The sequence below is a fragment of the Sus scrofa genome, chromosome 15 (genome assembly GCF_000003025.6).
Source record: "Sus scrofa isolate TJ Tabasco breed Duroc chromosome 15, Sscrofa11.1, whole genome shotgun sequence".
Lineage (NCBI taxonomy): Eukaryota > Metazoa > Chordata > Mammalia > Artiodactyla > Suidae > Sus > Sus scrofa.
Window position 1 is genome coordinate 61,778,292 of NC_010457.5, and position 12,562 is coordinate 61,790,853.

Here is a 12,562-nt window from a genome sequence, read left to right on the forward strand (position 1 = left end):
ATGATAAATGAGTATAATTCCTAAGCACCTAATGAGAAAGACTGTGCTGATTGCTGTCTGATATAATAACAAAGCATCGCATAACACCTTGCTTGCGTAGTCATTTCACCAACAGTAGAAAGGTCATTTTAGAATTGAAGTTTTTAATTAAGCCTCCAAGACAGGGGCTTCTTAGTGTGAGCTAGTGCAGCTCTATCACATAAACAGCAGGATTTGGTACTTGCCAGGATGATGGATGGAGCATGTCACTAAAATGAACCATAACAGTTGAAGAAAGCAGAGGGAACCTTTTAGTCAACTGAGTGTAATGTATGGCTAATAACATTTTTCCATTCTGCGTATTGTACAGTATGCACAGGAGGGTAGGGCTGACGAAGTAAAATGAACTTGGAGCATCTTAAATGCATTTCCTGGCAACTTTTCATACATTATGCTGCTTTTTAAAACATGTTTCATACTCAACTTAGTGAGTTTTTAATATATGTTGTTTCAATATAGTCATTCATAGATCATTTATTTTTTCATTTACACAACATGTTCAGATTGTATTTATATATAATGAACTCTAATGTCTTCTCTTGCTTTTATGTTCTAAAGTTGCCATAACTAGATAATAAAGTCCTATCCAAGGTCATTAGATCTAATTTCTTCTCCCTATAAATTAAATTATTAAATTTAATGAAGAAAGAGAATACTTATTTTATAAGGACTATAGTTATCAAAGAAGCTTTTCCAAGGCTAGATGAATCCTGTTAATTTCAGAGAACTCTAGGTATTGGGGAATTATGTGGCATATAAGACCTAACTGAAAATGAATTTTGGTCATACTGGTTATAAAACCAGAATAAATAATGGACATTTCCTGTTTTCCACATCTATGGGTGATTCAAAAGCATATTTGTATATTTACCTTCTATTATATGTGAAAAGTAGGCTCTGCTCTTCAGAATTAGCTACAACCTGTTCACAGTTGGTTAAATATTTACTTTAGAGATGACGTAAGGTTGACCCCATAATAAAACATATAAGCTTGGAGTAGGGGAAGACTGGAGAAAGCACAACATGGATTAAAAGAGAACTTAATGATCTCCTGGGGTGAAAAGTTTCTTACTCCAAAAGAGCCACCATCAAGAATACCAAATTTTGGAGTTTCCGCTATGGTACAGAGGCTTAAGAATCTGTTTGGAGCAGCTCAGGTTGCTGTGGAGATGTGGGTTTGATCCCCAGCGTGGTGCAAGGGGTTAAAGGATCAGGCATTGCTGCAGGATTTGGCATTGCTGCAGCTGTGGCATAGGTTGCTTCTGTGGCTCAGATTCAGTCTCTGGCCCAGGAAATTTCAAATGCCACAAGTGCATAAAAGAATACCAAATCTCCTGGCTCTTCTTCTTACTTTAAGAAAAAATGGGTCATAAAATACCAGAAATTGAAGTTGCCTACCTCCCCCTATCCTGAAACATACAGATTGTTACTGTAAACTCTCAAGTCTAGGACAGCTCACTCAGAAATTGTTATGACCCTATTATCTTTCTTAGGAAATATTTACTTACTCTGATGATCATAATTTTTACTGTTGCTTCTGCTTCTTGATTTTGGTTTGTTTTTCCTAGTAGGTATATTTTTCCATGAAGACTTTCTCAGAACTATCTCCTTAAACAAAATTATTGCCTTTGAGATTCAAACTACCAAGTTTAATTTGCCATCATTCATTCCTCATTCCCTTTGTGCTATTGCTTTTCATTAGGTTATAACCAAAATGATGCATAATATCAAAGCAGCTCAATGAATCATGCTGGGGGTGGAAGTTTTATGAAAAATAGACCATGTTCATCCTGCTGAGTTAGTACTTAGAATGCATTTGGAAATCAGCTTGAAGATCAATTAGTGTGTTTGATTGGATTATACATGATAGAATAAAGTAGACTGAAGTAAGATATAGTAAAAGAAGGTAATCCCACAGAGAAAAAGAATAGCATGAAAATAAAGGCAAATTAAAGTCATAAAAATTAAATTTCAGCATATCAGCTATATTACATTTAAACAAGCTAACATAATATTTAAATTATTATTTATTTGTAAACTGATTTTAATTTTTCTGCAGGAAAACAGTTGTATGCCCTATCATTGATGTGATCAGTGATGATACCTTTGAATATATGGCTGGGTCAGACATGACTTATGGAGGTTTTAACTGGAAACTGAATTTCCGTTGGTATCCTGTTCCCCAAAGAGAAATGGATAGGAGGAAAGGAGACAGAACGTTACCTGTCAGGTATGTAGAGCATTTCTTCCAAAGCATAGCATGCATATTCCTCTAATAATTAAGGAGTATTATAAATGTATTTACTCATTTTTTTAGACTTTTAAAGACATATACTTTTTATTCATATACATATATGTATTATCACATTTTACATGATAATCTGAGAATCAATGGCAATATTAAATCTAAGTTAGCACAGACAAATTTAAGTACTGTTAGAAGTGCCAATTTTTTTTTAAACTTTGTGTATTTTTTTTTTTTTTTCTTTTAGTGGCTGCACCTGCAGCATATGGAAGTTCTGGTCTAGGGATCAAATCGGAACTGCAGCTGCAAGCCTACACCACAGCCCTGGCAACACCAGATCCAAGTTGCACCTGTGATCTATGCTGCATCTTGGGGCAATGCCAGATCCTTAACCTACTGAGGCAGGCCAGGGATCGAACCCACATCCTCATGGATGATATACTATGTCCTTAACCCACTGAGCCACAAGAGGAACTCCAACATTGTATATTCTTATATTCAAAATACATTTATTGTGAATTTTCTATGTGACAGATATGTGTTGGCCTTGATACTTCAGGTAGACATATACCTAACTAGACATGTATACTTTATAATAGAGGTAATCTCAAGATTGAAAAAAAATAATGGTTTGCTAAGTATTTTAATTTTACCAACCTTAAAGAGCTATCTTCCTTATAGATACAAAAGAAATTTCCACAGAGTTCCCACTATGATGCAGCAGGTTAAGGATCTGACATTGTCTCTGCAGCAATATGGGTTCAGTCCCCAGCCTGGTGAGGTAGATTAAGGATCCAGTGTTGCTACAGCTGTGGCGTAGGTTACAGCTGCAACTCAGATTCAATTCCTGGCCCAGGAACATCCATATACCACAGCAGATACAGCCAAAAAACAAACAAAAAAAAGAAAGTTCCATTTGGAAAATTTTACATATTAAAAGTTATGAAGGATTTATTGTTTGTTCCAAATTATTTTAAAAAGTACTTAACTTGAGATATTTATGCATAAAATATGTTTTACCCAATGCAAAATCATAACTATCATATACATCTTTAGTTATTTAGATAAGCATTGTCTACTTTATTAACATAAAAATTATTACCTTCGTATTTTAACATATTATTGTGTGCCTCTTACCTACAACCAAAAATTGATTTCCTGAACTATACTTAGAGAGGAAGTTCACTACTTTAGCTCTTTAAAGACTAATGGGCAAATCACTATTTTGTTGGAACAATACAGAAGTATCCTAACATTCTAAAACAGTATATATAATCCATTATCTAAAAAAGAATGTCATCTACCTATCGAGAGAATGACTTCTCTATTTGTAACACTAATTATATAATGAATTACATAAACTAACTTAAAAAATTAGATAATGGAAGAGAACAGCTCTAATTGCTTGTTATTGAACAACTAAATATAGAGACTGTTAACCCTCCTAAGGAGATATTAACTACATGAAAGAGAAAAATGAAATGTTATTCCAAACAGTTGCATAAGGATGTGAAGTTATTTTATCAATATAGTAGTCCTTAAAGCTTGCTCTACTGTTCATATTCACAAAGTCTTATTGATCCTTGCTTGGCTTTAACAACTTGAGGAAATACAGTGCTCATATTACCATTATTTATTAGAAATAATATTTACCCACATTATGGTTTCTAATTTAATGTTAGATGGTATTTCAGCTTCAGATTTCAAGTGAAAACTATAAGAATACTTGACCAGTACACTCAAATATAGATAATGTGTTTATTTATTTGAAAATGAATTTAAAAAAAATGCTTATGTATACCTACCTTTTTAACACATTGGCAAAAGATAAGCTTTATTTAACTTTATTTTCTCACAGAGTCAAAAGGTAAATAATAAAAGGGAGTCAACATTCATTGTAAGAAACTGTTCATGTTATTCATAAAAGTAAACATCTAATGGAGATTGGCTATTATTTCTCACCTTTAATTACTGAAATAAAAGAGGAAACATATAAATTGCTATATTTTAATCACAATGTATGTGATTGTATTTTAATAACATGGAGAAATGATGAAATCTGAGTAGATTTTATTTGTTTTCCTTTGTAAGTGCACAGTATTTCACTGTGAAGGAGCAGTATTATATTGTGGAGGGAGCTGAAACAAGAGAAACAGAGTAAGCTCCATCTTTTATGAAGTTTCTATATTTTTATGGCAAAAGGTTAATTAATTCACTGCCTGTGTTGTAACAGCCTGCAGGTAATTTTCATCAGCATAGCTGTAATATGAACTTTCTTTGTACTTGTAATCTATTACTTGAAGATGTGATCATTTTTCTCATATTCATATAAACAGATAAATCATTCTAGGTCTTAAAGACATTTTTTTTTCCTACTTGATTAACAGAATTCTGAATAGCTAAAGTGATTAAAACGAGGTTGAAATTTTAGTTTTCTTAGCAGAATGCTTCATTTAAAATGTCAGTTATGACAGAACTTTCTACTGACTGTAATTGGCTGGTTAGTCATCATTTAGAAATACAATCATGCATCTGCGTACATAGAGGAACAACTTGAACTTGTAACCTAACCTTAGTTATACTGTATTTGAAGTAAAGTTTATAACAATTATACTTAGTATTCTGTTGTCACCCTCTGGGCTTTGATATTTTCTCTTTGATAATAAATGGAGTTTGTGAAATACTTGGCATTTGTGAAGTTATGAGTATAGAATAATAGCATAAAAATCATGCTTTGTTCTTCTAGTTTTTTTTAAATTTTTATTATACTTGATTTACAACATTCTGTCAATTTCTGCTGTATAGCAAAGTGACCCAGCTATACACATGTATACATTCTTTTTCTCACATTATCCTCCATCATATTCCATCACAAGTAATTACATATAGTCCCCTGTGCTATACAGCAGGATCTCATTGCTTATCCACTCCAGATGCAAAAGTTTGCATCTAGTAACCCCAAACTCCCAATCCTTTCCACTCCCTCCCCCACTCTTTTGGCAACCACAAATCAGTTCTCCATGTCCATGAGTTTGTTTCTTTTCTGTAGATAGGGTTATTTGTGCCATATATTAGATTCCAGATAATAAGTGATGTCAAATGGTATTTGTCTTTCTCCTTCTGACTTACTTCACTTAGTATGAGAGTCTCTAGTTCCATCCATGTTGCTGCAAATGGCACTATTTTGTTCATTTTTAAGGCTGAGTAGTATTCCATTGTGTATATGTACCATATCTTCTTAATCTATTCATCTGTCAGTGGACATTTAGCTTGTCTCCATGTCTTGGCTATTGTGAATAGTGCTGCAACGAACATAGGGGTGCATGCATCTTTTTGAATGAATGTTTTTCCCAGAAGTGAGGTTGCTGGATCATATGGTAGTTCTATATTTAGTTTATTGAGGTAACTCCATACTGTTTTCCATAGTGGTTATAACAATTCACATTAATACCAGCAGCGTAGGAGGGTTACCTTTTCTCTACACACTCTCTAGTGTTTGTTATTTGTACATTTTCTAATGATAGCTATTCTGACTGGTATGAGGTGGTGCCTCATTGTAGTTTTGATGTCCATTTCTGTAATAATTAGTGATGCTGAACATTTTTTCACATGCTTATTGGCCATCCATAGTCTTCTTTGGAGAAATGTCTATTCAGGTCTTTTGCCCATTTTTCAATTGGGGTTCTTTATTTTTTTGCTGATGAGTTGTATGAATTGTTTGTATGTTTTGGATATTAAGCCCTTGTGGGTTACATTGTTTGAAACTGTTTTCTCCCATTCCATAGATTGTCTTTTGTTTTTGTTTTGTATGGTTTCCTTTGCTGTGAAGAGGCTTGTACATTTGATTAACTCACATTTGTTTATTTTTATTTTTATTTCTGTTGCTTTGGGGGACTGATCTAAGAAAACAGTTGTACAGTTGATGTCAGAGAATGTTTTGTCTATGTACTCTTCTAGAAGTTTGATGGTGTCTTGTCTTATGTTTAAGTCTTAAGCCATTTTGAGTTTATTTTTGTGCATGGTGTGAGGGTGTGTTCTAATTTCATTGATTTGCACATGCAGTTGTCCAGTTTCCCCAGCACCACTTGCTGAAGATACTGTCTTTTTTCCCGTTTTATATTCTTGTCAAACTAGGTGTCTAGGTTTATTTCTGGGTTCTCTATTCTGTTCCATTGGTCTGTATGTCTCTTTTGGTACCAGTATCACATTGTCTTGTTTACTGTAGCTTTGTAATATTGTCTGAAATCTGGGAGTGTATTGCCTCCCGCTTGGTTTTTGTTTCTCAGCTTTGGCAATTCTGGATCTTTTATGGTTCCATATAAATTTTTGACTTGTTTGTTCTAGTTCTGTGAACAAATGGTATGGGCAATTTGATAGGGATTTCATTCGATCTATAAATTGCTTTAGGTAGTATGGATATTTTAATGATAGTAATTGTTATAATCCAGGAGCATGCAATATTTTTTCATTTCTTTGAATCCTCTTTAATTTCCTTGATTAATATTTTATAGTTTTGAGTATATAAGTCTTTTACCTCCTTGGTCAGGTTTATTCCTAGGTATTTAATTTTTGGGGGTGTGATTTTAAAAGGTATGATTTTTTTTTATATTCCTTTTCTAATATTTCATTGTGAGTATAGAGAAATGCAACCAGTTTCTGAATGTTAAGCTTGTACCCTGCTATGTTGCTGATTTGGTTCATTAGTTTGAGTAGTTTTTGTTTGGAGTCCTTAGAGTTTCATGTCATCTGCATACAGTGACAGTTTTACCTCTTCTCTTCCAATTTGGATACATTTTATATCTTTTGTTTGTCTGATTGCTGTGACTAGGACTTCCAATACTATGTTGAATAAGTGGTGAAAGTGAGCATTCTTGTCTTGTTCTAGATTTTAGTGGGAAGGCTTTTAGCTTATCTGTATCATGTATTATATTCGCTGTTTGTTTGTCATAAATGGCTTTGAGTATGTTATGTTCCCTATATACCCACTTTGGTAAGAGTTTTTATCATGAATGGATGTTGGATTTTGTCAAAGGCTTTCTCTGCATCTACTGAAATGGTCATGTGTTTTTTTTACTTTTCTTTTGTTAATGTGGTGTATGATGTTGTTTGATTTGCATAATGTTGAACCATCCTTGTGAACTTGGGATAAATTGCACTTGGTCATGGTGTATGATCTTTTTTATATGTTGTTGGATTCAGTTGGTTAAATTTTTTCTTTTTTGTCTTTTTGCCTTTTTTGTCTTTCTTGGGCTACTCCTGCGACACATGGAGGTTCCCAGGCTAAGGGTCAAATCGGAGCAATAGCCACTAGCCTATGCCAGAGCCACAGCAATGTGGGATCCAAGCCATGTCTGCAACCTACACCACAGCTCACGGCAACACCAGATCCTTAACCCATTGAGCAAGGCCAGGGATCGAACCCACAACCTCATGGTTCCTAGTCGGATTCGTTAACCACTGAGCCATGATGGGAACTCCAAGTTGGTTAAATTTTTGTTGAGAATTTTTGCATCTATATTCATCAAAATACTGATCTATAATTTTCTTTTTTGGTAGTATCTTTGACTGGTTTTGGCATTAGGGTGATGGTGGCTTCATAGAAAATCTTTGGAAGTATTCCTTCTTGTTCAACTTTTTTGGAAAAGTTTAAGAAGGATAGGTATAAGTTCTCTGCATGTTTGGTAGAATTCACCTGTGAAACCATCTGGTCCTAGATTTTGTTTGTAGGGAGTGTTTTTATGACATATTCAATGTCATTTCTAGTGATCAGTGATCTGGTCTGTTCAATTGATCTATTTCCTCTTGATTCACTTTTGGCAACTTTCTAGAAAGTTGTCCATTTCTTCTAGGTTGTTAAATTTGTTGGAATACAATTGTTCATAGAATTCTCTTATGGTTTTTTTGTACTTATGCCATATCTGTTGTTATTTCTCTTTTGTCATTTCTTATTTTGTTTATTTGGATTTTTTTCTCTCCTCTTCTTGGTGAATTTGGCCAGAGATTTGTCAATTTTGTTTACTCTTTCAAATAACCAGCTCTTGGTTTTATAAATATTTTTCTATTATTTTTTGGACTCTTTATTTTATTGATTTCCTCTCTGATCTTTATGATTTCCTTCCTTCTGCTGACTTTAGGTTTTGTTTATTCTTGTTCTAATTCTTTTAGGTGGTAGGTTAAGTTGTTGATTTGAGATTTTTCTTCTTTTTTTTTTTGAGGAAGGCCTGTATCACTATGAACTTCCCTTTAAGAAATCCTTTGTGGCATCCCATAGATTTTGAATGGTTGTTTTTAATTATCACCTGTCTCAAGGCATTTTTTAATTTCCCCTTTGATTTTCTCATTGACCCATTGATTTTTTTTAGTAACATATTGTTTAGTCTCCATATATTCATTTTTTACTCATTTCTTTTCCTATGTTTGATTTCTAGTTTCATGTCATTGTGGTCAGAGAAGATACTTGAAATAATTTCTATACTCTTTAATTTGTGAGGTTAGTTTTGTGTCCCAGTATGTGTTCAGTCCTTGAAAATGTTCCATGTGCACTTGAAAAGAATGAATATTTTGATTTTTTTTGGATGTAATGTCTTGAAAATGTCAATTAAGTCTAAGTTTTCTATTGTGTCACTTAGGGTCTCTGTTGCCTTATTGATTTTCTGTGTAGAGGATCTGTCCTTTGATGTGAGTTGAATGTTAAAGTCTCTTACTATTGTTGTATTGCCACCACATTCTCCTATTATGTCTGTCAGCATTTGCTGTATATATTTGGGTCCTCCAATATTAGGGGCATATATATTGCAAATGTAATATCCTCTTCTTGAATTGATCCTTTTATTATTAAATAGTGTTCTTCTTTATCTTTTTTAATGAACGTTGCTTGACTTGTCTGATATGAGTATTGGGACTCCTGCTTTCCTGTCATTTCCATTTACATGCCATCTTTTTCCATCCCCTTACTTTCAATTTATATATGTCATTTGCTCTAAGGGGGGGTCTGATGTGGGCAGCATATTGCAGGCTCTTGCTTTTTTATTCAGTCTGCCACTCTGTGTCTTTTGAATAGAGCATTCAGTCCATTCACATTTAAGGTAATTATCGATACATATGTATTTATCATTATTTTAAACCTTGTTTTCTGGTTGATTCTCTGTTTGTTCTTTGTCCCTTTCTTTATTTGGTTGGATGATTTCCTTTTATTTTTTGATTGTGTCCTCTTCTTTTTAGTTTTTGTGAATGTGTTTTTGATTTGTGGTTGCCTTATTTTTCAAGTAAGTTAACCCCTTCCTATATATATCTGCTTGCTTTAGGTTCACAGTCATATAGCCTCAAACACATTCTTTAAAAAAAAAAAAAAAGTCTAGATTTTCTTATTTTTCTTCCCCACATTTTATGATTTTATTGTCCTTTTTTGAACATCTTCTTGTCTATTCCTTTGCTGTTCCTTGTGTTTATTGTCACTTTTACAGTTGATTTTTTTTTTTCCTTAGATCTCTATACTGGCTTATTTAAGGGATTGCTTTCCAATTGTGATTTCCTCCAAGCTATTTCTTTGTACTTCTTTTTTATTTAGAGGAACCCTTTCAGTATTTCTTTTAGAATGGGTTTAGTATTACTGAACTCTTTTTGTTTTTGTTCGTTGGAGAAATTCTTTCTTTCTTCTTCTATTTTAAATTATATTTTTTCTGGGTCAAATACTCTAGGCTGCTAACTTTTCCCTTTTAAAATTTTGAATATATCTTGCCACTCCCTTCTGGCCTATAGTGTTTCTGTAGGGAAATCAGCTGATAGCCTTATGGGGGTTCCCTTATAATTCTTTGTTTTTATCTTACTGGCTTTAGAATCCTTTCCTAATACTTAACTTTTGTCATTTTTATTCTATGTCTTGCTGTGGGCCTGTTTGGGTTTAACTTGTTTGAGGCCCTCTGTGCTTCCTGTATCTTGATTTCTGTTTCCTTTAGATATGGAAAGTTTTCAGTCATAATTTCTTCAAATATATTTTGGTTAAAATATATTTAACACATTAAAAAAAACTTGAGAGCAATATAAGAAATCTATGGGTTAATTTAAAGCAGGACAATCTATGCATAATAGAGATTCCAGAAGGAAAAGAAAAGGAGAAGGGTTAGGGTAAGGGTTAGGGTTAGGGTTAATACACTAACCCTTTTCTTTTTCTTCTCCTTTTCCTTTTCTTCTCCTTCTGGAATCTCTATTATGCATAGATTGTCCTGCTTTATATTATCCTATAGATTTCTTATATTGCTTTCATGATTTGTTTTGTTTTTTTAATGTGGTTTTCTATCTGCTGTCCTGATTGGGTGATTTCCATTATTCTATCTTCAAGTCACTGATTTGTTCCTCTGCATTATTCATTCAGCTTTTCAGTGCTTTTAGAAGCTTATATCTCTGCAAATGAATTTGCTAATTTTACTTGGCTACTCCTTATATTTTCTAGTTCCTTTCTAAAGTAATCTGTATTACTATTCATATCTACTCTTTAATTCCTTCATATTCACTCTTAATTCCTTCAGTATTTTCACTATCTCCTTTTTGAAGTTGGTGTCTTTTAGACTGCAGACGTCTGTTTCATTGACTACTTCTTCAGGGGAAGTCTCCTGTTCTTTTAACTGGGAATTGTGCCTGAGCTTCATTTTTCCTATATTTTTCTTATTTTGTGAGTTTAGTGAGAACAACTACTATAGTCTTGGAGGGCTATTTGTATGCAAGAGTGCTCATGGATATATATAGTGAGGGTTTACTATTTATTTTTGGTGTGAGGGCTGCTTTTGGTTTGGATGGTTTCTGTCTCTTTCCTTAGTGTATGCAGGCTTTTATCCCCTTGATAGGGTACTGCATGTGTTTCCAGGGAGATGGAGGCAATTGTTAGGGCTAGTAGCCTGTGTCTGGTTGCTGGGCCCTTGACAGTGATAAGGATCCATGGGAAGGTGATACAGGCTGCTCCTAGTTGCAGGGACCTGGGGAAGTGGCAGCGACCCTCAGGCAGATGTAGGCAGTGGCCAGAGTGTTTGGCAGTGGCCGTGGCAGGGCGTCTGCTTTCCCAGGAGAGTGAGAGCAACACTGGGTGGTTCTTGGTTGTAGTAGCCTCCTCTGCGCAGAACTCTGAGGTGACTGGAGCTGCAGTTTTTGCCTTTTAATGGACCCCCTAGTAGTGGTGGGCCTTGCTCACCTATGGAGTCTAAGATGACTACATTGGTTTGTCCCTGCTGACTGTAGACCATGCAAGAGGTACCCCTTGCACTTAGCCCATGCAGAAGGTGCCACCACCCATATTCCATGCAAGAGGGCCTCGCCACCCATACCTTGCCCTCCAAAAATCCATGCATGTGCAAAGAAAGATATTCCTATGGCAGTCCACCCCTCCTTCTCTTGCATTCTCCAATAATGGTGCCTTGCTTCTCCTGCGGGCCCAGACTTCCTCCTGGGTTCCCTCAGCTGTGGCTCTCTGCTCCCCAACCCTTGGTGCACTGCTCCCTAGCCCTTCAGTCTGTTTTCACACAGTCATCTCTAGTCCTCTCCCTGGAACTGACCTCTAGAGCCTGAGTCTCAGCACCCAGCTCCCTTCCAAGTGTCTCAGGCTGTTGTGTCCCAGGAGGTGGTACTTATGGTCTGTGTGGCTCTCTCTCTGCTTTGCCCTCCTCAGTCCAGCTGCTGCCCTTTTCTCTGAGGCTTTGATGTCCCTCTGTCTCAGTTGATCACCCCATCAGTTAGGTTGCTTCCCAGAGTTTGGGTTCCTTTCCTCTTTCACAGCTCCTCTTAGGAGTGCTAGTCCCATTCTGGAATCCTGATTCCCTGATTCCTTTCTCTCTCTCTCTTTTTTTTTTTTTTCCCCTTTTGTTCTATCCAGTTATGTGGAGCGTTTGTTGTCCTTTTTGGAGGTTTAAGATCTTCTTCCAGCTTTCAGTAGGTGTTCTGTTTGAATTGTTCGACATACATATATTTTTTTTAAATTTGTTTGTGGGAGAAGGTGAGTTCCACGTTTTACTCCTCCACCATCTTGATCCCACCTCCTATTTAATTTTCTTTAATCAGTATACTATCCTTGACATTTTAGTAGTCAAATTATATAAGTTCTCAGGAATATCTCAATTATATGAGCAGCAGTACAACAATCATATTGTTAAACCAGAGGTCATTAACCAAGGGCTTATATATCAGATATGCTCTGTAGATGTGTTTTCTTTGCCCTACAAAAAGTTCTGCATTTTTAAAAATTACTAACATTTAAAAAATGAGATATTCTAAATAAAAATCTAGATTTCACAT

General features: G+C 35.0%; 1 protein-coding gene across 9 annotated transcripts in view; it reads left to right on the plus strand.

Moving 5' to 3' along the window:
- The window catches only part of GALNT13 (polypeptide N-acetylgalactosaminyltransferase 13), a 604,605-nt gene that overhangs the window by 337,667 nt on the left and 254,376 nt on the right, over positions 1-12,562 (plus strand). For all 9 annotated transcript variants that reach the window (XM_021076293.1, XM_021076287.1, XM_021076289.1 and 6 more), the window contains one exon: positions 2,099-2,269. In XM_021076293.1, coding sequence (XP_020931952.1) covers positions 2,099-2,269 — 171 coding nt within the window. The remainder of the gene's footprint in view (positions 1-2,098; positions 2,270-12,562) is intronic.